This window comes from Rhyacophila brunnea, unplaced genomic scaffold (genome assembly GCF_057557595.1).
Source record: "Rhyacophila brunnea isolate RB1 unplaced genomic scaffold, BYU_Rbru_1.0 scaffold_16, whole genome shotgun sequence".
Classification (NCBI taxonomy): Eukaryota; Metazoa; Arthropoda; class Insecta; order Trichoptera; family Rhyacophilidae; genus Rhyacophila; species Rhyacophila brunnea.
Genome location: NW_028232816.1, coordinates 37974176 through 37997465, shown reverse-complemented (window position 1 = coordinate 37997465; position 23290 = coordinate 37974176). Strand labels below are relative to the sequence as shown.

At 35.1% G+C, this 23290-nt stretch overlaps 1 protein-coding gene across 1 annotated transcript; it reads left to right on the top strand.

Moving 5' to 3' along the window:
* The first annotated feature begins 88 nt into the window (after nt 1–88).
* Ufsp1 (UFM1 specific peptidase 1) lies at nt 89–8108 on the top strand. The gene is made up of 4 exons (XM_085943514.1): nt 89–350; nt 1643–1819; nt 6417–6626; nt 7884–8108. Exons 1-4 carry the CDS (start codon nt 120–122, stop codon nt 8016–8018), a joined length of 753 nt encoding a protein of 250 aa, XP_085799640.1. The 5' UTR covers nt 89–119; the 3' UTR covers nt 8019–8108.
* The last annotated feature ends 15182 nt before the right edge of the window (nt 8109–23290 follow it).

Here is a 23290-nt window from a genome sequence, read left to right as displayed (position 1 = left end):
TATTCAAAAAAGAAGAAATATTTCGAGCATTGTCAGATTCAAAAGACAATAATAAACTTTACGTAATTATATTGTCTATGAAATCAACATGTCAAAATGATCACAATATTGACATACATATGTACCTACTTCATATTGTAAAAACTTTAAAATACAATGTTCTTATCTATGATGATATCTTATTATTCTGTTCTGTGAATTGTGATCAACTGTTAATTGTCAGCATCATGAATAATCTGATAGTCGATCTATCCCAAAACTTAAAATTGCCAACAAAACATGGGCAAACAACTTTAATTAGAGGACTGTTTGATTATTACCATTATTTATGCGATGGTATTAATGACAGAGTAAGTGTACATATGTTTATATATTATAATATTTTGAGGTCCAAGTCGGTTGTGGGAAAGCCAGCGGGAATCGCGCTAATTGTCATAGCCGATTTTGGCAAAATTCATGAATTCAAGAATGAAAACCTAACCTAACTTAAACTAACCCAACCTAACAAATAATCCAGTATATCGGCTATTTTCAAAATGTGTTTGTCGCTGGCTTCCCCATACTTGTACCGCTTTTTATCCGCTACAAAATACAGCAATAGTCGTTGGTTCTATTTTTTTGAATTTTTTTTTTTTGAAAAATCCTCGAAATAATATTGACCCTAGTGGGACTCAATCACACGTCTTTAATTCTCTGGGTGAGTTCTCTTAACCTATTGAACCTCCGACCAAAGTGCCTGTCTTTTTTGCAAACCGTGATTTCTAATAGGTACCTACTCTATCTAAGATGTTTCAAATTCTGCCACAAAAGGCAACCTTTTTTTGAATTTTTATCTAAGCAATGACATTGTCAATTTGAATTCTAATTGATTTAATTTTTTTTTGGACCTGTCCCAAGATGACGAGGAAAAAAGCAAAGGTAGGTGTTAAACAAGCAGGGGGGAAAAATCATTGCAAACCGTTGAAGTCAGAATTGAACTATTATTAGCTTAGTACAAGAATCTAAAATGATCATACATGTTGAATGGAATGAAAGTTACATTTCGATAAACCCCTAAAGTCCTTTCAAATGATATGATTTGGTCAGGTTGATTTGTAAAAATCAGATCAAGATGTATATCCATTGGTGAATGTGCATGGTGCCTGAAAATGTCGAAAAGTAAAGTCCGGGTTGCAAAATGACTCAAATGCAATAGTACAAAACTGAAATCGATTAGAATTTAAATTTTAATTCCATCAAATTTCAAGTACATCGATAGTATTAATTTTTTTATAATTATTAATTTGACTCACATAATATAGCACTTAGAAGTCATCTAAATATATTGAAGCTTTTCAAACCCACGTATTTTCAACATAAAGAATGCTGTATTGTATTTTCAAGAGATAGCTTCTGACCTGTTAATTAATGTTTAATTACCACATTTAAATATCATGTTTTATCTAATGGCCAACTAATGCAAACGCGCCAGTCGCGGTGTCAGCACTAAATGAGTTAATTGGTAAAGCACATTCACCGGAACCTTGAGTCCGACATGTGATGCAATTTGGGTCCCGCTCGACATCAATATTTAAAACAAAAAAAATGGTTTCCTAATAATGTATGTTGCGTATTATTATGTTTACAAACAAAAACTTTCCAGGGTTGGGGCTGTGGGTATCGTACCCTCCAATCAATCTGTTCATGGATATGCAAGAATACTGACAAAACTGGTACATACCATGTTCCTGATATTTTAAAAATTCAAACTGTTTTAGTTGAATTAGAAGACAAACCATCTGACTTTATAAATTCTAAAGAATGGATTGGAAGTTTCGAGGTGGGTATGTAAACTTTCAAACAGTTTTCAATTAGTGCAGACTTTTTTAATTAAATTAATCTCTTCAAAACCACAGTGGGTAAGTGACTGAATGTGACTGAACCACTCCAGGGCGGTGGGTTGTAGCTTCAAATAACAAATTTATCACAAAGTTAATTTCAAATTTATTTATTTCACATAATATACTTAAGTCATTGGACGCTAAAGACGCACCTAGAGCGTAACGATCAGGCGGCCATTCGATGTAATTAGCATGCTTTTTAAATATGGTAATTAAAAAATGATTATCTACTCAGCAGTCAATGTGTTAATGAACATGGCAAATTACTAATTAAAACCGTTAACAACATACATAAAAAATAATTGTTAACAATATTTAAACGAAAATACAGAGTAATATCAGTAAAAAAAGTACATTTCCACGCAGTATAGTGAAATTAACACGTATATTTTTGGATATCCACGAAATGTTGTTAATCATGATTATGATTCATCATGGCACCTTACAAAGGGTCAGAGCAACCGTATACTGAGCTTCGAAAACAGATGTTTGCGACGAATACTGGGTGTGCGGTGGTATGACTTTAGGAGCAACGAGGAGATAAGAGAACGTACCAAGCAGCCTCTCATCACGCTGAAAGTGAAGAGGCGACGTTGGACCTGGCTCGGCCACGTGCTGCGGAAGAGACCTATAACCTGGCTTGCCTGTTCTTCAAGCCGACCGGATTCCGGCGTCCTGGAAGGCCGCTAAATACAATCTACAGAGTGTATACGGCGGAGCTACGGGATGCTGGTTTGACCTGGAACGAAGCAAGAAAACTGGCGAGCGACAGGGATTCTTGGAGGCGCCGCGTGGTGTCCATATGCTCCAGCTAAGGGGCGGATATGGGCAAAGAAGAAGTTGTTAATCATAATCTATGATCAAGAAAATATGTCAACAACTTTTGCTGCAAGGTCAAACATCCTAATAAGAACTTTACCCCCTGATGTCATCGGTTTTTTGAATATAAAAGCGGGGCCAAGTCAAGTGGTGATTATCGGTAACCGTCAACATTTAATGAAATATTAAATTGGACTTCTTGAAGTCTTCGTCTAGCGCAGTTTTCGATGTAATTAAAACATTCTTGGCTAGTCTTCTTCAATCAATTTGTTAAAATTACATCTTATAAAAGCCGACAAAATTCGCGGAACCTCATTTGGTCAAAACTGTACAGTACAGTAATTACATTGTTGAACATACATAATTTTGAAAAACACTTCTGAGAAAATATATTATAACCAATAGAAAAAATCTTTTTGAAAAAAGTAAGCCAACCGGCAGGATCGAACCTGCATCTCTTGGGTTTACGCCCTGTCCACGCATTACCTCTATGCTACGAGGTGACATACTAATTATGACAAATTTTAACTATTGGCCTTTTAATGCCTGCTCATCAGCGCTCTTCTAAATCAAGCCACTATTGGCAATCGGTAACCTAATTAAAAATTACATTGTTGATTCTTCCTAATTAGGATGTCCAATCCCGGGATCCCGAGCTATTTTCGATACATATGAATCCCGAGATTGATAAACATAATCCCGAAACTTTCGGGATTGATTTTTTTATCAATTTTTATGAAAAATAAAACAAAAACGAAAATATAACAGAAAAAATACTTTTAATAATAAATAACTACATTAGAAATAAACTGAGTTTCAATGAAGTTTGATTTATACCAATGTGTAAGTTGCCAATTCATTTTATTTTTTCACATAGATTAATATAAATGAGAATGATTGTAAAAAAACAATGCTTCGCACTTTTAACAAAGTAATTCCACCATGATCTCTTACGTTTTACGGCAGTTTCATATTTGGCTGACTAATTAGATTTATGAAGCGGAAAGGCCATAAGTACACCATGATTATTTGCTTTACTATTTTAAATCTCGCTAACCCATTCATTAACTCTTTACTATCAGAAACAGCAATCTCATATTAAATTCACATTATTATTTATATTACAATATTATTTACTCCATTAAACTTATGTATTTCCAAGATTGAACGTAGATATACAATATTAACAATAAATGTCTTAAATAGTATAAATTATATTAGTTTTATTTTTGACCGATTTTATCAATGTTATTTGTAAATATAAAAATTTTATATTAACAATGGAAAAAAATGATCCCGGGATTGTCAAATTGTAATCCCGAAATCCCAGGATCAGAATTTTGGCTCGGGATTGGATCCCCTATTCCTAATGTCCAATTTAGGTTCCAATGTCGAATTCCTTTAGCCCAAGCCAACAGTAGGGGAGAGCAGGTAGGATTCATACACTTTTTACTCTAAGCCGTATAAAAAAAAAACTGTAAGCTATTTTAAAATAACTTCAATGCTGCTATCTATATACCCGACATATTTGGCTTTAATAATAGTGAAGTGTAGTTTAGATACAAACCAGCATGGCGAAGCTACGGTAACTTTTCTTAAAAATGGAAAACGTACGAAACTACCCCACACATGGGGTAGCTTCGTACATAGTGTGGGGCACATTCGTACATAATGGGGAACCTTCGTACAGTCAAAGAAAATGCTATTTATTCAATGTAATATAATCATGTATTGAGATCAAAGTTAACACAGAATCAGACTTCATGTAGTAATAATTAATAGTTATTGTTTTTAAAGTGCTTATAACTACTTAGTCATAAAAACATAACACTTTTATTTATTTTTTTGTTAATAAAGGAACAAATAAATCAACATTATATATTTTACCATTAAAGTAATAGGTCTTAATCTTATGTATTTAATAGTTGTACTATCCAACATTATACATAGATAGGTCTTTTTCGAAGCTAAATATGTGGGCTGTTCTTGCTGTAAAAGCAGATTTTGATAGCGGCAATATACATACCACATCTGATATGTAAACTGTTCCTTCATCTTTGGTAGTGGGAAAGACAAATTTCCAGGTATGAGGCTTCTTCCTCAAAAATGAAACTTTGTACTCAACGGGACTATATTTTTTAAGCACCTGCCCAACATAATATAAAACGGTCTTTTTTTTCTTGAACTATACTATCACAAAGCTTTCTTCTGTGATGTTCTCTGACGTAACTGGAGTTTCATTCTCAGTATCCGATCCTTCAGACGTCTCTTCGATGGGAGAATAAGAACTTTCTCTTAAACTCATATTAGCCTCATCCTCACAATCAGTTTCATCCTGACTATCAGTCTTTACAGTTTTATTTTGCCTCTTTGGTTTAGTTGTCCCTGAAGTTTTCTTCTGTCTCTTTGTTTTGGTTCTTGTATCTGAATATAATGCTCGCTTCATCTCCTTAGCCCTTTGTTTCCTCTCTTGCTCTTGCTTCTTCAACTTTTTTGCTTTTTCTCTTTCTTCTAGTCTATTTTTTTCAGGGGTAATATATTCTCGATTTACCTGGCAGTTTTCCTTTCTTCGACTTTTTTAACGCATTTCTGTGCACTCTGGGATAGGGCCGGATAATTTCTGGAGTTATTAATCCTACAGTTGATGAAGATGCAGGCGCAGTTGTAGGTGATAGCAAGGAGAGTGATACTGGCGCTGAGCTCCGTGGAAGATCTTGTTTAGTAATCTCTGATTCTGCAGGTAGAGTTTCTGGTACATTGGCATCTTGGCCCGCTGTAGAAGTTGATTGTCCACCTTGCCTGGATTCTAACGGCTGCATCTTGCATCATTGCATCTTCATCAACGCCTACTGTTCTTGTCCCCTTTTTCACATATATTCGCGGCATGGTTCTGTAACAATAATATTTTTGGTGAACAATCTTTCTACTGCCACGCAGTTAGGAATGGGGAGCATTTGTACTGTACTAATCTACCCCACTCATAACTGCACGAAGGTACCCCAAACCGAGAAATCAACAAATTAATTGAAAATAAAAATAACCGTTGTAGTTAGCCTAAAATGACTATTTACATATTAAACGAAGTTATCACTTCATAAACTATACTAAGTCACTTATATCATTCGTTCAAAACTTATAACAGCTAAGCGTGTTCAAAAGTGAATACAAAAAATGCTTACATACAGCGAAAACACGTATCGGCGTGCTCCGTCGAAGCCGTTGGCCACACTGACGCCCCGCTTCACGGTTACACTATGCGTATGAGCGGGAGTCACGCGTACAAACGCGAGCACGTCAATGAATTTGATAGTGAAGATATCACCACTGTACGAATGCTCCCTGTGTACGAATCCTACCTGCTCTCCCGTACTTTGATTTAATACATTAACTATTTTTTTCTTTCAATAACTATCACCGCACCGTGAATGTAAAACCAAGACATGTGCAAAAGACATAATATTTTGGAGATATTAGGGTTTGAAGTCTTCATTTTGTCAGGACAAATATAGTTTCTAAAATAAAACCATAATATTTGGTTTATATCTACATTATATTATCATGTTCTTTTAGTTACATACTTCACTTTTACATTATCAAGTGCATGACTTTTGCAGTTGTTTCGCATTTAATCTCGAAATTGAAAAATTTGCACATATCTTGGTTTTACACTCACGGTGCGATGTATACCTACATACAAAATGTTGCATTTATTTTCAGGTATGTATAGTTATTGACCAATTATACAACATTCCTTGCAAAATAATACACATTGACCAAGGAAAACATTTGAAAGATCACATTGAGACGCTGCATTCACACTTTGATGAATTCAGGTGTCCGGTGATGATGGGAGGAAGTATTGATTGCGCATCAAAAGGAATTGCCGGAGTCCATATTGAAGATAAAGAGACATATTTGCTTGTTATTGTAAGTGATAGATTTTAACATTTTAAAATATTTAGCTGTAAATTCTGTTTGTAATTCAGATTTAAATAAATTGTTATTTGCATATTTCACTTGAAAAAATAACCTAAATTTTTTTTATATATTAACAGGGTATATTAACATTTTTTTTATAACATTTAATTGAAATTCCACAATGTTTTTAGTGTGGGTGAATTGGTCGCCATAGAAAAGTGAATATTCTGCATGGAAGGTGTTTATCAGTAATAAGAATCTTCTTCTTTTCTTTCTTTCTTCTTCTTCTTCTAGGTTCAAGAAGAAGAACAAGTTGAATGATATTCATATATATTACAGTAATTGTTTATATTATACCTTTGTAAACAATTATTGTTTACAAAAGTATAAATATGAAATAGTTCATAAGTATTATTAACCGGTTAAGTGCCCAAAGCGTCTTTGGACGCCCTAATTACACCAATTCTTATGTTAATTACTATCAATTAACTAATTGCGGCATAGAAAGGATTAATGACGCTAACTTCATGAATTTTGGTTTTATAATGTGTAGTAATACTGCTAGATAGAATGGATGCACTGGAGTTGATCAATTATGATTTTTTTTTTAAATATGAAAGACATTGATCCGCATGAGATGTGGTTCAACAGGATGGCGCTATGAGGCATGCGGTGACCGCAACCATCAACTTATTCCAATCAAAATGGACCTGTCAATTGGTCTCCAAGGTTGTTCGATTTAACACCTCTGGATTATTTCCTGCGGGCCCACGTGAAGTCACTGGTTTATACTGATAAACCAGCAATAATTTATGCCTTGGAAGCCAACAAGTTTGTGTTAATTGTGATAGAAGTTTAGCAGTGCTCGAAAAAGTGGCACAAAATTGGACATCCAGAATGCGCTTTGTCAAGAATAACCGCACTGGCCATATGCCCGAAATCAGTCTGAAATGTTAATGCCATGTATTGATCTTTCGAATTAATTTTTTGTGTTATTTTTACAATTTCAAGTTATATCGGGCTTAAAAAAACACCTTTTTATCCATCAGAATAACTGTATTGATGCCAAATTTACTATAAAATTGCACAATAAATGCTTAATATTATTACATGGGGATGATTTGCATTTACAGCATCTATGGATTGCACGCTAATGTTTTGGGCACATAACAAACTGATTAACCAATTTGTTTAATTCTCATTAGTTTAATTATCGTAATAAATATATAGTATGTATTTTTTCATTATGTTATGTAATTTTTGCAGGATCCACATTTTGTCGGGAAGCCAAAATCGTTGAGCAAGCTACAAAATGACAGTTGGATTGCATGGCGTTCGTTAGACGACTTTGACGAGACCTCTTTCTATAATATTTGCTTACCTCAGATAAGAATTACGTGACATGGTGTGTTTACCAAACTAGTATTATGAAAATGTAAATCAAATGGTATTTGGAAAAATGGCTGTTTAACAATAAAAATTTAAACATTATTTTTTATATATTTATTACCCCAAACGAGTTAATGTACTTTGAAACTTGGACAGAACCAAGATGTCGAATTCTGAAGCCGTCTATTTCTCATAAAAATCGCTGAAGGCAATTTCAGTTTGTCTAAAGTGCTACTTTTCGATGCAAAAAATGATTTTATATGAAAATTAGTTGCCCCAGTAGTAATTTTTTGACATTATTTTCAAACGTTTATGCTCCATCTCTTTACAGAGGTTTTCTGTAATATTCTTAGATTTAGAAACTAACCAACAATATCTATACATTGCAGTCTTAGTTCAATGAAAAAAAATACGTTTGACCGTAAAGTTTAGTATTCACTATTTATGCCAAATCTTAAGAGCGTACATAAGTGAAAGGGCAAATAATTTTCAACGGTATGTGGAATGAAATTTCGCAGTCGTCGCCAATCGGAGACTGACAGTCGAGGTGTGAGCAAGTCAATTTGTTTTGTGATAGCGTCGGAGGAATATATTCTTAAATCGTGTAAAGATGACTAAAAAACGTTCCGCATGTACTTGAAAAAGAAAACATGTCAATGAATATACTATTATTATTACGAATATAATAATAAACATAACATTAAAAGGACGCATGTTGAATTTTTATGACAAATTATATTTCGTTCGGCTCGCGTCATTTGCACAATCCATGCATCGCCTAGTCACGATCTTTTTAGACCATGCCTCAGCTGAAGTATAGCCTTAACAGCCTACCTCCACTCTTCGCCACTGGGTAATAGTGGTGTGGCCCCCACCATTTCAGGGATTTCGCCCACTCCACGCTGTTATAGATCCTATAGATAAGAGCAGAAAACTGAAATAGAGAAAGAAAACTTTTATCTTGACATAACCAAATTATTGGGTGAACAAACTTTTTTATGATATGAAAAAATATTAAGTATTTCATTTAATAAACTATTTCTTTTATTCAACGAAAAATTCTCATGATTTAAGAATGTTACATGGTAGTGTAGTGTTGTGCCAAGAAATCCCACAAAATTTAGAGAAAGGTGCATTAAGAGACTTTAATCAGTTATCAGATGCACTTGAAAATGTACATACTGTGTACTTAAAAATCTTATTTAATTGTGTTTAAGACCAATAAATATATAAATAAGTTTTATAGTCTATGGTCTTTGATTTATTTTGAGGTACCTACCTAACAAAAATATATAATGGAAAAGTAATCTTATTCCTTTTTTAGCTTTATTATATTTGGCACCTTTGTTTATGAATATTATTAACCAGTTAATAAATAGCTAAGTGAAAAATCGTATGGCGATACTGCTAGCAAATTTTGAATAATCAGAAATACTAAATAAATTTTGTAAACTTAGATAATATACACTATATACATTGATATGAATGACTATACAGTATAAATAAAGACATCCTTGATCCTAATAATTACACACATACATGCATAGGTACATAAATTATAACATGTCACAGGCCCTATTAAGGGGACGCTCTACAGAATTGCCCTTGAGAATTGAAAATATGGTTTTTTTACATGTGGTCCGGAATTGTTGCTCTACTGGTAATATTCAAAGGTCGCCGACAATGCTTTGGTCTAAAGTAAATAATGATCTCTCATAACAGTCATAACATAACACTGTCAACATGAATAAAATATGGGGTGACCAAAAAATGATATCTTCTAATATACGTAAATGTTACTAAATTCAATTTGTTAATCATCTGTTTGGTGGGAAATATTGTAACCAATATGATGGATAGCCACGATATAAACTTAATAATATATTAATAACGTTTTAACCAGAAATTGTCCGAGAGCTAAACATACGAAGGATGTAGAAATACATATCTACCTACATTTTTATTTCATGTGCTATCCAAAAAACATTATTATTGAATAGTATTTATTTTGAATGTGTAAGACCTATTACATAATTATTAAAAAAATAGGTACACATTGTTTAATTCTAATGCATATTTAAAAAAAAAAGTGTAATATAGTGATGTCTGTTTATTATAAAAAGAAAGTGACTTTTTATTAAAAGAAATGAAAATATAATTAATTATATTTTCATTTCTTTTAAAATGGAATTCTACCATTTACTTGGTTACTACTGCTAACTCAATTAATGACTTTTTATTACTTACCCGATTAGTTTAATTAATTTAGTCTGACACTTTTACAAACAAGTAACGCAATTTTACTTTTATAAAAATAGGTAGGTACAATAATTATTGTTGGTAAGTAAAGCCACTGCAAGAAATAATTTATATAAAAAATTATTATTAACGTAGAGACACCCACACATTTTTTTATTCAAAGCTAGCGTCGCTGAGAAGATAGCAAAGTTACCGACCAGGGCTGTCGAAGACTAATTACTTATTTTTATGATGTGTTTTTAATTGTGTGCAATTTGGCGGAAAAATATAATATATAGATACAGTTGCTTACCATTCGGGTATCCAATGAGATGGGTTTTGTTTAATCTTTTGCAGACATCCTACAGTTTTATTTTTTATCTTGCCCATCTCACGTAAGGATATCTGATATTATAAAAGTTACATAGTACAACAGTGTTTATATATAATATGTAATTGTACAGGTTTAATTAAAAACTATAACAAAATTAACATTTTAATGATTTACAGATTTTCTTATGCTATATCAACTTAATATCAATTTTAATGAGACAAGACACATATTACGATATATCCAAAATACACATCATCAGATAATATGTGAAATATTTTGATAAGCAAAAAAATAAGAACAATACAAAAATAACATAACATAATCTGCCAGTCTTTTCATAATTATTTTAGATAAATGTTGTATGCCGTTTGACGCTTGGAATTATGTAATTATTCCATCTGTTCAGTAAGCTATTTTTAACTTTAAATTTGTAACTTTTTAAAACGTAAAATTAGATTGATATTATTTTGACATCCCTGTATTCGTCGCATACATGTTATGTTTGAAGGGAATAATAATAATAATATTCATTCGCCCGAGAATTGTAATTAATAATAATTGCGTTTCTTAAAATAAATCCCCGATGGTTAGAGGTTTTTGAGGTTAGACTGAATTAAAATGACGTCCTTTCAACTCTGAGATCATTCTCTGAATGAACTATGAATGACCTTGTTCCTGTTCATCGGGCTCTTAAGGCATTTGAGTTTGTCACGATTAGGGTTGTCACTGAGAAATTCCACGACAAAATATTGATATTTTATTTACTAAAATATAGATAAGATTTTATTTTATTTATTAAGGAAAACAAACAGTTACATATTGATTACAGAAATTTAAAATATAATAATAAAAAGTTATTGCAACCAGCAAAGTTTCCATATATACATTATAATATAGTTAAGCCTAACAAGAGATGGCGGGTATGCCGATTCGATGAGTTGGAAAGGCGAAAAGGTGACCGGACATGGAGTGGCAGAAGCATTTGCTGGTCACTTCAGGTATGTCTACGCAAGTAGTATTCCTTATTTGGATGTTGCCTCTGCGTCAAGACAGCCATCATGCGGTGCCCAGTCCATTGATATTTTTCCAGTTGATGAGAGTGATGTGTTAAAATTTATTAAAAAACTAAAAAATACTCACTCTTTGGGACCTGATAACGTCCCTACATTTTTTTTAAAGGGGTGTGTTGATTTTGTCAAAGGCCCACTTGCATATATTTATAATCTTACAATGGAGACAGGTATCTTTCCGGAAACGTGGAAGATGTCGAAGGTTACTCCAATCCATAAGAGTGGTACAGAGTCATCAATGGAAAATTACAGGCCGGTAGCTGTTCTCTCTGCACCAGCAAAAGTTCTTGAGATGATCATGCACAACATGATTTCTCCAAAAATTGCGTCATTTATAATAAATGAACAGCATGGATTTAGAGCAGGCCGATCAACGGAAACTAACCTGATGGTATTTACCAATTATATCTCATCGGCCCTGGATAGAGGTCACCAGGTTGACTGTTCTTACAATGACTTCTCGAAAGCATTTGACAAAGTCGATCATGATGTCCTGATGGAAAAACTCCAACTTATTGGATTGTCTGATCGATTTTTGAAGCTATTCGGGAGTTATTTTAGGAACCGTCAACAATACGTATCGTACGGCCTTTATCAGTCACAGACCTTTAACACATTTTCTGGTGTACCTCAGGGCTCAAACTTAGGGCCGTTGCTGTTCACGATTTTTATAAATGACATAGCATTGGTAATAAAAAATGCTATGTTTTTGTTGTTCGCTGATGACTTGAAACTCTTTTTGGAAGTTGTCACCTTGGACGATTGTCGTCAGCTCCAACTTGATATAGATAATATATTAGATTGGGGAAGGCGTAACAAACTAGAATTCAATATTGATAAATGCAATCTTTTGTCGTTTACCAGAGCCTCAAAAGTGTTGTTTTTCCAATACTCGATGCATGGCAGAGTTCTGTCACGAATATCATCTGTAAGGGATCTTGGCATTACGTTTGAGAGTAAACTGACATTTATTAGCCATATAGTTACCATTTGTAATAAGGCGCTTAAAATGTTGGGCTTCGTCATGCGTACTTCCCGGGTCTTTTCGGATGTTACGGTATTAAAACTTTTATTTAATTCTTTAGTTTGAAGCAGACTTGAGAGTGGGTCTATTGTTTGGGCACCGCATCAGTTGAAGTATGGCCTTATGGTGGAGAGGGTTCAGAAGAAATTCTTGAGACTCCTTTATTTGAGGTTGTACGGATACTATCCGTGGCTTTATCCAACTGACTTTCTCTTAGGCATGCTTACATACTGCAGCTTGCAATTTAGAAGAAATCTTTATTTAGCTATGTATTTTTTTCGACTTATACGAGGTATAAATGAGAACTCTGCCATTCTGGGCAGTGTTGACCTGTGTGCCCCTGATAACTATCTTAGAAATAAAGAACATCAGTTGTTTATTCTCCCAAGGTGCAGAACCAACCTGCCACTGGTAATGCCAATTGGGAGGGCGATAACTATGTTCAACGAAATTGCTTCGGGTGTTGATATATTCCACCTACGTGAGGATGAGTATAGGTGGACGTTATTTTATAAATTTTTAAAATAGGGTCTGCTTAACTCATCCGGTGTATTTCCATGTACCTATATAATTAATATTTTTGTATGTACAAATTTGTTTAATAACATATTATCTATCTCTTTTTTATGTCATGTTGTGAACGTCTTAAACTTATAATTTGTAATGTCCACAATATGTAAAAATAAATAAATTGAAATTGAAGATAGAGAGTACGAATAACATAAATATAAAGAAATTACATAAGAAGATTACATGAGAAAAATGAGGAAGAATAATGAATAATTAAATGATATACAAAAAAAAAAAAAAAGTAACATAAAAAATAAAAGAATATATATATATATATGTATAAGTAAATACATTATATATATATATATAAATTATAGTTTCATCATTAAACTACATATTTAAAACGAATAAAGACATCTCATAAAATTCGTATTAAATCTAATTTATCTTTACTTACTGTTTGTAAACTAGCACTGTTTTTTGTCATATATGTACAATCAGTGGCGGCCGGTGGTCTTCAAAATAGCATTTTCTGGTAGTGCGCAATGGTTTACCTTCTATAAAGAGAAGATCTTCTTCTTTCACCCTGTCACGACCCAGCATTGGAGCATAGGGCAAGCACAAGTTCGTGCCACTTCCCTCGGTCCATCACCAACTCTTGCGCCTCCCGCCATGTCAGATCTGCAGCACGTAGGTCGCTTTTGTGGCATCGCTGCAGGGTGAGGGAGGGCCGGCCATGGCAACGAAACCCTTGAGGCTGTGCCATAAGGGTACGAAGTGTCACACTCTTTGGCGGCATCAGGAACACATGTCCTAGCCACGTAGAGGTCGTAAAGCGTCTCTTCATGATTACCTTAATCATCGAAGGCCATAAGCTAAGATAATATCTTAGTGTAAAATAACTGAAACGTCGAACTTCGCAGAAGGTAAATTAAATATGTCTGTTTATTTATTCTATTTCTTAAAAAAGTTTTTGAACACTTAATGATTTAATATCAATAAAGAAATATAAATGTCACCGTTTATGGCTTTACGCTCACATCTGGGTAATTCTTTGTTAAAAGTGGATAGCAGTATGTTTATTTTTTAAATCTCACATTATTATTAATTTATGTGAAATTATAAAATGAACTAACATTACGTGGGTAATATTTATATTGTAAATCAATGTTCGTTCGAACTTAGTTTTATTTCTGATGTATTTATATGGCATTAAAAGTATGTTTCTCTTATATTATCGTTCTTATTTAATATTCAGCTACGACCTACTACTCATGTAGTGCTGTTGTGTTTTTTTTTTATTATATTGAATGTATCAGAGTGGTTTAGAAATAAATGCGGCGGTTCGTATTTTCGTAAAATTTTGCCGATTCATTAAATCTTAAATGTAAAAATGTTAAAAATTAACTCGTCGACATTGTTATAAAACAGAAACTGGCGTTTTTGTTTCTAGAGTCCTAATTTCGTGCGCCTATCATAAAGTGTGTAAAAAATGCTATACAAAACGCTACTACAGGAACATTGGACCACGGTTTAAGAAGTATACAATGACCTCTTTGTAATCCTGTGCAAACTGAAAATCTATTTGGATCGTAATCGCTTTGCGCCCATGAACGTAGTATTGTTCATAATACTGCTACATGTTCTACTTCGCGAAGTGAGTGATACACATATGAATAACAATGAAAAGTTGAGCGATGTCTTCAAAAATGCAGGCAGTGCGTAGCACTTGCAAGGTATTAGAGGAGCCGCCGCTACGTACAATATACTCCACGGTCAACGAACAACTCGTCATTTGATTAAATGCTGTACGAACACATGTTTCAAGGACAACGGCTTACGAAGAAGTGTCCTACGGCCAACTGCATACATACAACTTACAAGTAACCGTGATCTCATCGCAGTGGCGCATCCAGGATTTAATATTGGGGGGGGGCCCAAGGAGTAGAATGTAAATTAGTCCTATAGGCTCTTTTTCTTCTTCACAGCCTAATTTCTCGTTTATCGGTCTTTTGTCTATTGCACTCGGTGTACCTACACCATGGTCCCCACATCCTGAAGCGGGCCCTCAGGCTAGGATATTTGGGGGGCCCCCTACCTACCGCTAAGATTAAAGGCAGTGTGAAAAACTACATTAACGTTTTTCAAATTGTGTTTTAGTTCAAATTAAGGGTACTTATCCAGTGAATTATTGGCGATTTTTAATACATCTACTTTAATAATGGAGCTGTCGAGTATTGACACATAATAATCAAAAAATATATTGCACAATTATATAAATAATTGAAAATGTTCATGGACATGAAGTATAATAGCGCCGCAGGCGACTTTTTTTACTATTAAAGCTAATTTATGATGATAGTTGAGCCTTTTTATAAACATCTTGTTTCTTCGATTACTCAAAATTACGGTTAAAACTAATTGAACTTTCACTACAATAAGGCCTTCACCCCCACCACCCATTACGACAGCTTGACGATTTCACAAATAGCAGTAACTGGATGAAAACAGACGGTTTGGACATGAGGAGAAGCGGGTAGGTGATGCACGTTCATTATTATGTGGGGTGGTTAGGACCATCATTTCAAAAGAAAAAAAATTATACTCTGTATCGGTAATAGTATTAAATGAAAGTTTCAATTCTTTCTTTCGACCATGTCCGATCCTAATAGGATCATATGGGCCTCCACAGAGTGGAGGTTTGTATTAACAGATTTTGTTTTTACGAGAAATGGATGTCAACCACTTGCTCAACCTATTAGGCCCATACTCTGACTCTACACAAATTGAAAAACAAAATGGGTATCATTTCGGAAGAAAGTATCAAAACTTATTAACGTTTGGTACAAAAAAATGCAATATTTTCTTCAAAAATAATAATCATCATGTCTTATTAATACTAGGTACATTTCAAGTCATGGGGGATGACTTGGATAAAAACATTAATATTATATGTTTTGAAAATAGCATTGGTCTCATTTCACCCCATTTCCCCACCCAGACACTTCATATTTTGAGGCAAGCGATGAACATCTGGCCTGCATATTATATAACTACATATGCTACTTGCTAACCTACGAGTTCTTGCGGCCTGTCGCCACTGGGGAATCAAGAAAACGGTCATGGGGTTGGCCATTCAGTTTGATTAAACTATAGTAACTAAAAAAATTTGATCATTCCGGTAGTATGATTATTAAATTTATTATATACTTACTATGTTAACCTGATCTGTGCCAGGAGGTTTTGTATGGCGGCAAGTGAGAGGCCGCGAATTTTTTAGCAAAAATAAACCTTTTTTTTTTTAAATGTATTGAAAGTTTATCATAAACACTTACCAATCACATTATGCTAAATGTCTGACCAGTATTCTTCCGAATTTTAAATTATTCAAAACAAACGCTTGAGACTGGCATTCTGTCTTCAAAGACAGGCGAATAAGTTCGCGTTTTTTGTATGGACGGCCATATCCGCGAACATGTTCGCTTTGGCACATAACCGGATTTATAACACTGACTTTTGGTATAGAAAGTTAGCTTTATGAGAGAAAAAAAGCATCTGGGTAAAAGTGAATACAAATTTGACATCAAAAGGAGAAAAGCAATGCCATCTTGTAATTGCAACCAATATGAAAGAACAAAAATATCCAAACATTATTAATTCTTCCCAATGTGTACATCAGTGGCGAAGGGTGACTTTTGAAAAGAGGTAGGCTGTGGAGATCTGATAAAAAGAGCACACTTGTCAGGTATACTTACGAGAATAGTACGATATTTACTACTAATGAATAGATACACACTAGTAAATGACAACGACACACTAATTCAATGAAACTTCAAAAACTCATTGACGACATAAAAATGAGCGATGTGTTTAAATTACGTATTTTTCAAAACATGTATACCCATCAAAAATCATTAGATAAAATTTATTTTTATTTATAAAAACAATCTATACTTACTTATTTATTAATATTCAGTTAAACGCCGTTGAAATTATTTTTTTAATTATCTAATTATTAATGATTTTGAGTGCGCAGCCGTGACAACATTATTATGCGCGAATGTTTTAGGCTCTGCGATAGGAGCTTACCTTATTTCATACAAATCAGCAGACTTGCTGCGGTTACGAGACGTAAAGTCCATACGAAAAAAATTCAGAATTATTTCATACATAATCGGAGATTTATTTACATCGAGACGTCGCGGCGTTTATTATTTATTTACGGCACGCTGTGTTATATTTTTTAATACCTTTGCAGTTGTTTTGTAAACTGTGTAATACTGTAATACATTCTTACATATACGACATCTCTTGTTGGCAAAATAAATTATTTTTATATAAGATAAAATAATGAAGTGATCAAGTACATAAATATGTCAATATGCAATTAAAAAATATTTTTCTTAAGAACCTTCGAAACCTGTAGACAAAATGAATTGTAAACGCATTTTAAATGTAGTAATGGAGGTGGATGTCGAGAATATCTTGGATGACCAACAGAATTCGTCATCGAACGATTCCATCATCAATGAATTCAGGACAGGGCAGACTCCTCAGATTTCCTGTGCCGGAACCTCTAATTATATGGTAATAATGAGATATACGAGGCAAGACGTTCTGACCAAAAACTGAAAGAATTGGAATCATATGATTTCTTCATCCAGCTCTGTTTCTATTTCTCCTTTCAGTGGAAGAACCAATCCACGCTACGTCCATTAGCCGCGTACTGACTAAGCGAGCAGCTGTTTCGGGCATTTGCCGCATGAGGCAGCTCCGTACAAAATTAACGTTACGCGAGGCTGCCACAAGCCGTCTGAGCAATTTAGTCTAAAACAAAGTTGAGATGAGGCCGCGCGTGCGAATTGCTGTCGCAGCTACTGCGTTTTTACAAATTCATCGACTCTCAATGAAAAAGAAACAAAAATTTTAAAGGCTTTGTGTTAAAAAATGTATGAAAGTAGATTACAACACGGGAATAGATTATTTAAAGAATTAGCTTCAAACACTGATATTTATCCATTATGTGAGCGAGCGTGGCGAAATATTACCGTCCTGAGTGCGTGCGGCAACAATATTGAGATACCTTTGAGCATCGACAAGAACTGATAAGTTTTGGATCAGCCGCGACAATGATAGGGCGAGCCGCGTCCTGACTGACGGTGCATTTGCCTCGCTCAGTCAGTACGCGGCTATTAAACATTCATTCTCTACTCTCAATTTTATATATTGTATAAACCGACCAGAAAATGCTGGGCTGCAAATAAACCAGTCAAAAACTAAGTATATGGTCAGCACACACGATCAGGTACCGCTGCAGAATATAGACATAGGACAGCATGCATATGAAGGGGTGGACAAGTTGACGTATCTCGGATCCAGCCTAAATACCCAAAATAAGACAGCAGAGGAGATAAAAATCCGCCTTATCTCCGGGAATAAATGCTGGCATGCCTGCAAGCGGCTGGTGGGGTCGAAAATTCTAGGACGAAGAAGTAAACTTCTAATTTATAAAACAATTATAAGGGCAGTGGTCACTTATGGCTGTGAGACTTGGTGCTTAACTCAAAACGAGGAAAACAAATTAGTTGTCTTCGAGCGCAAAATACTTCGCAAAATCTTTGGACCCACGTTGGAAAATGGGAACTACAGAATAAAAATGAACCACGAGTTGGAAGAGCTGATTGAACAGCAAACAATCATAAGATACTGCCCAAAGTATAGATAAGTCCCAAAGACTACGATGGACTGGCCAGTGGACTGGCTTCATATAGGAAGACCCGGTAACTGGGTAACAGTGTGGCGAGAGACCGGAGTGAGTGGAGAGCGGTTGTGGAGGAGGCCAAATCCCACCCCGGGATGTAGCGCCGTGGAAGAAGAAGATAAACCGACTATGTAATATTAATGATTAAGTTGACATCGCGTTTCTAACTTTAAATCTCATTATCTCAAAAATTAATACTATCAACTGAAGGTACTTGATGGAATATTTGAATTCTATTTGATATAATTTTTGTTCTATTCCATGAGTCATTTTTGCAACCCTATTAATTATATCATCATCATCATCATCATCAGCCTGAATCTATCCACTGCTGGATGAAAGCCTCTTCAAGTTGCTTCCACTTCTCTCGGTCCTGTGCATTGCGTTGCCACGTACTTCCGCAGAACTTTATCATTTCATCGATCCAGCGGCCTCTAGGTCTACCTTGTGGACGTTTTGTACTTCTTGGATACCACTGGATGACTAGATTTGTCCAACGATTGTCTCTTCTTCGAGCTATGTGTCCAGCCCATCTCCATTTAAGGCTTTTAATAAACTCTATTACATCGCAAACCCTTGTCTGCTTCCTTATCCACTCATTCCTCTTTTTGTCCTTTCGCGTTATGCCCAGCATGCACCTCTCCATACCACGTTGTGCTACTCTAAGTTTCTGGATCTCTCTTTTACTTAGGGTCCATGTTTCACACGCATATGTCATCACGGGAAGCACACACTGGTTGAACACTTTGCGCTTTAGGCACAGTGGAAGGTCACTTTTGAAGACATTATTCAGGCGGCCAAAAGCACTCCAGCCTAGCTTTACTCTGCGAACAATTTCATCAAATATACATCCATCTATAGATACTTGTTGTCCCAGATAGATGTAGCTTTTCACCTGTTCGAGCTGAGTGCCATTGATGAGGATCTCTTTTTGGCCTGCAAAGCAGTTGAACATGACTTTCGTCTTTGTTACATTTATTTTCAAACCTACTTTGTTGCTTACTTCAGCGAGTTCCTGCATTCTGCTTTGGAGGTCTTCTGAGTCTTGCGAGAAAATTACTATGTCATCGGCAAAGCGCAGATGACTCAGGTATTCTCCATTTATGGGGATCCCTTTGTCATTCCAGTCAAGTTGCCTGAATAAGTCTTCAAGGGTAGCTGTAAATAGTTTAGGTGAGATTGTATCACCTTGTCGGACTCCTATGCTGATAGGAAGTCTGCGCGATGGTTTATGGAGATTTACAGATGCTGTTGCGCTACTGTATATATTATTGAAAATATTTATATAGCGTCCAGGGATTCCTTGTTTTCTGAGTGCGTCGAGTATTGAACATTTCTTTATCGAATCAAACGCCTTCTCATAGTCTATAAAACCCATGCATAGTGGCAGTTTGTATTCCTGGTACCGCTCTATGATTTCTCTGACGACTTGGATATGGTCCATAGTGCTGTATCCTCCTCTAAATCCGGCTTGTTCTCTCGGTTGGTTCTCGTCTAGTACATTTTGCAGACGGTTTGAGAGAATTTTTGTGAACGTCTTGTAGAGAATAGGGAGTAGACTTATTGGACGATAATTTGCTAGGTCTTCTCTGTCACCTTTTTTGTGAAGAATGACAATGCTGGCATTTTTCCATACCTCTGGGACATCCTCTTTGCATATGCAGGCTGTGAACAATTGTGCAAGTACTTCATTTGCATCCTTTCCTGCTTTTTTGAGGATATCTATCGTTAAACCGTCTTCCCCGGGGGCTTTCCCACTTTTCATGTAATTTAAAGCATGGGTTACTTCCCAGGATGTAATTTCGGGAGTATGGTCTTCCGAATTTCCATTTCTCTGAAGATCTAAGTCTATAGTCGTATTGTCAGTGTCATCACTGTAGAGATCGCTGTAGAACTCTTCAACTCGGCTTAACAAGTGTTCCCAATTTCTGACGATAGAACCATCTTTTGCTTTTAGTGCTGTGATTTGACGTTTTCCTATCGACAAGCATTGCTTGTTTTTGTTTAAACTTCTGCCTGCTTTCACAATTGCTTGTATGAGGTTTACATTGAATTTACGAAGGTCTTCTCTAATCTTCCTTCGGAGGGTTTTGCAAAGTGATGAAAACTCCATATCGTTTTGTGTCTGTCTATCGCTCTTGGTTTTCCTTCTCTGCTCCATAAGATTCAATGTTGCCTTCGAAAGCTTGGTGGAAGGTGTAACTTCTTAATAATTATATACTTAACTATAATTTCTATGTATATTTAACTAATTACTATAACCTCTTAAAACCTGACAGATGTTTATTTTGTTATTAATTTATCAATAAAGTGTTCTCATATTATGTTGAATCTGTTTTGTTTTTCAAATCCCTTGTTGAATGCCAAATTTCTCTTATCACGACCATGTTTAAAATGTATCCTCTGTGATCAACCGGTTACCTGTATATAAAACTAATTTTTGGTGCCAAAATTGATACATTCAGTTACTGATTATGGAGTAGCTATACCATAGGCCCCATATCGTGAAGTGGGCCCCCAGGCTAGGATCTTTGGCGGGCCCCCTACCTATCGCTAGGGATAAAGGCAGTGTGACGCTCTACAGTAGCGTTTTCCAAATGGTGTACGTACCCTGTATATTTAGAGTTTTATTTTATATTTTAATACATCCATTCGAATTATGGAAATGTCATTAACACAATTAAAAACTGTATCGTACAACCACAAAAATTTAAATATTAATATTGTCGAAGGAAAACAGCACAGCAGCAGAAAACAGACTTTTTTTACTTTTAAAGCAAATTTGTGATGTGTGTTTATCTCACTTATCTTGTCAACTCGCCTTGCCGGGCCCCCAGGCTAGAGCCATGTCAGCCCCCCTTGTGAGGGCCATGAGCTATACCATAGCAATGATTAATTCTCATTAACTAATTTTATTAAAAACACATTACATACCTGTGGGTCTATTCTATACTTATCGACCGCTAAAGTGATAACTATTATCAAACTTAGGGTAGGTTTGTATCAAAGTATTAGCACTTATTGTAATTGTTGAAATAAATGCTATATTTTAACAGCACTTCTCTTGTGGGTTTATTCTGTACTTATCGACCGCTAATGTGATAAATATTATCAAACTTAGGGTAGGTTTATATCAAAATATTAGCACTTATTGTAACAATTACACGAAGTTGGTTTTTATTGTTGCAATAAGTGCTATATTTTAACAGCACTATCACTTTAGTGTTCGATAAACATAGAATAGACCCATTGCTGCTGTTAAAATTTAGCACTTATTGCAACAATTACAAACACCTTATTGTAGTTGTTACAATAAGTGCTAATACTTTGATACAAACCTACCCTAAGTTTGATAATATTTATCACTTTAGCGGTTGATAAGTATAGAATAGACCCACTGGTTCCATTGTCGACATTGGGCACAGGTAAATATTATATTGATACATATTTATTGTATGAAGGGAATTAAACAAAAGATACTTCTCTATCGGTGGTGACACAATTGAAGGGCTGTTGGACACATAATCAGCATTTTGACCAATTCCATGATGTATCTTGTAAAATTAGTTTGTTCCATTATAACACCAAAAAGTACTCGACAATACTGATAAAACTTGGTGCAGATTATCATTATAGAATCGATTGATTGTACCAATTAAGTAGATTTTATCTCGGTATCTCAAATGGCCACAAAGTTACAAGATAAACTTCTGAAAAATATCATACCAGGTAAAGTGGTCAAATACAGTGGTGTAGGCGTAGGTGTAACGACTGAGGTCCCTTACCTGTACAGTGTCGTTAAACCCACCATAAGTGAGTGGGAATCCGACATAAATAATGCACATTAGAATACAAATTGGAGACGGTGTTGGTTAGTTTTTAAAATTGAATTACACTCTGCACAAACAAAACCGTAAGTGCATACATAAGTGAAACGGCAAATCATCGCAATACCATACTCAGTCGATATTCGTCAGTCGCGGTTCGTCACGCAACCGCTTTGGACGTCAAAGTATAACTTTTTTTTTGTAATGGTGTCGCAAGAATATATTCTTATATCGTGTAAAGATGACTAAAAAACGTCATGCCTGGGGCCTTATGTTCTAACTTGTGACATTAAGTCACCCGACGACATGACGTAATTGTGACGTAAGCCAATACACGGTTGAGGCAAGCCACCCAACGCACACAGCTCAAACATGCTGAAACACCTATTTGTGTATGGGGACAATGGATAACGCCAGTGTTTGAGCGGCGTTAATTTCTCGAATGCTATTATCACTCCGGTAGTACGTCACAATGATGTCATATGACGTCATGTCGACCGGGCGACTGGGACTCGCAAGT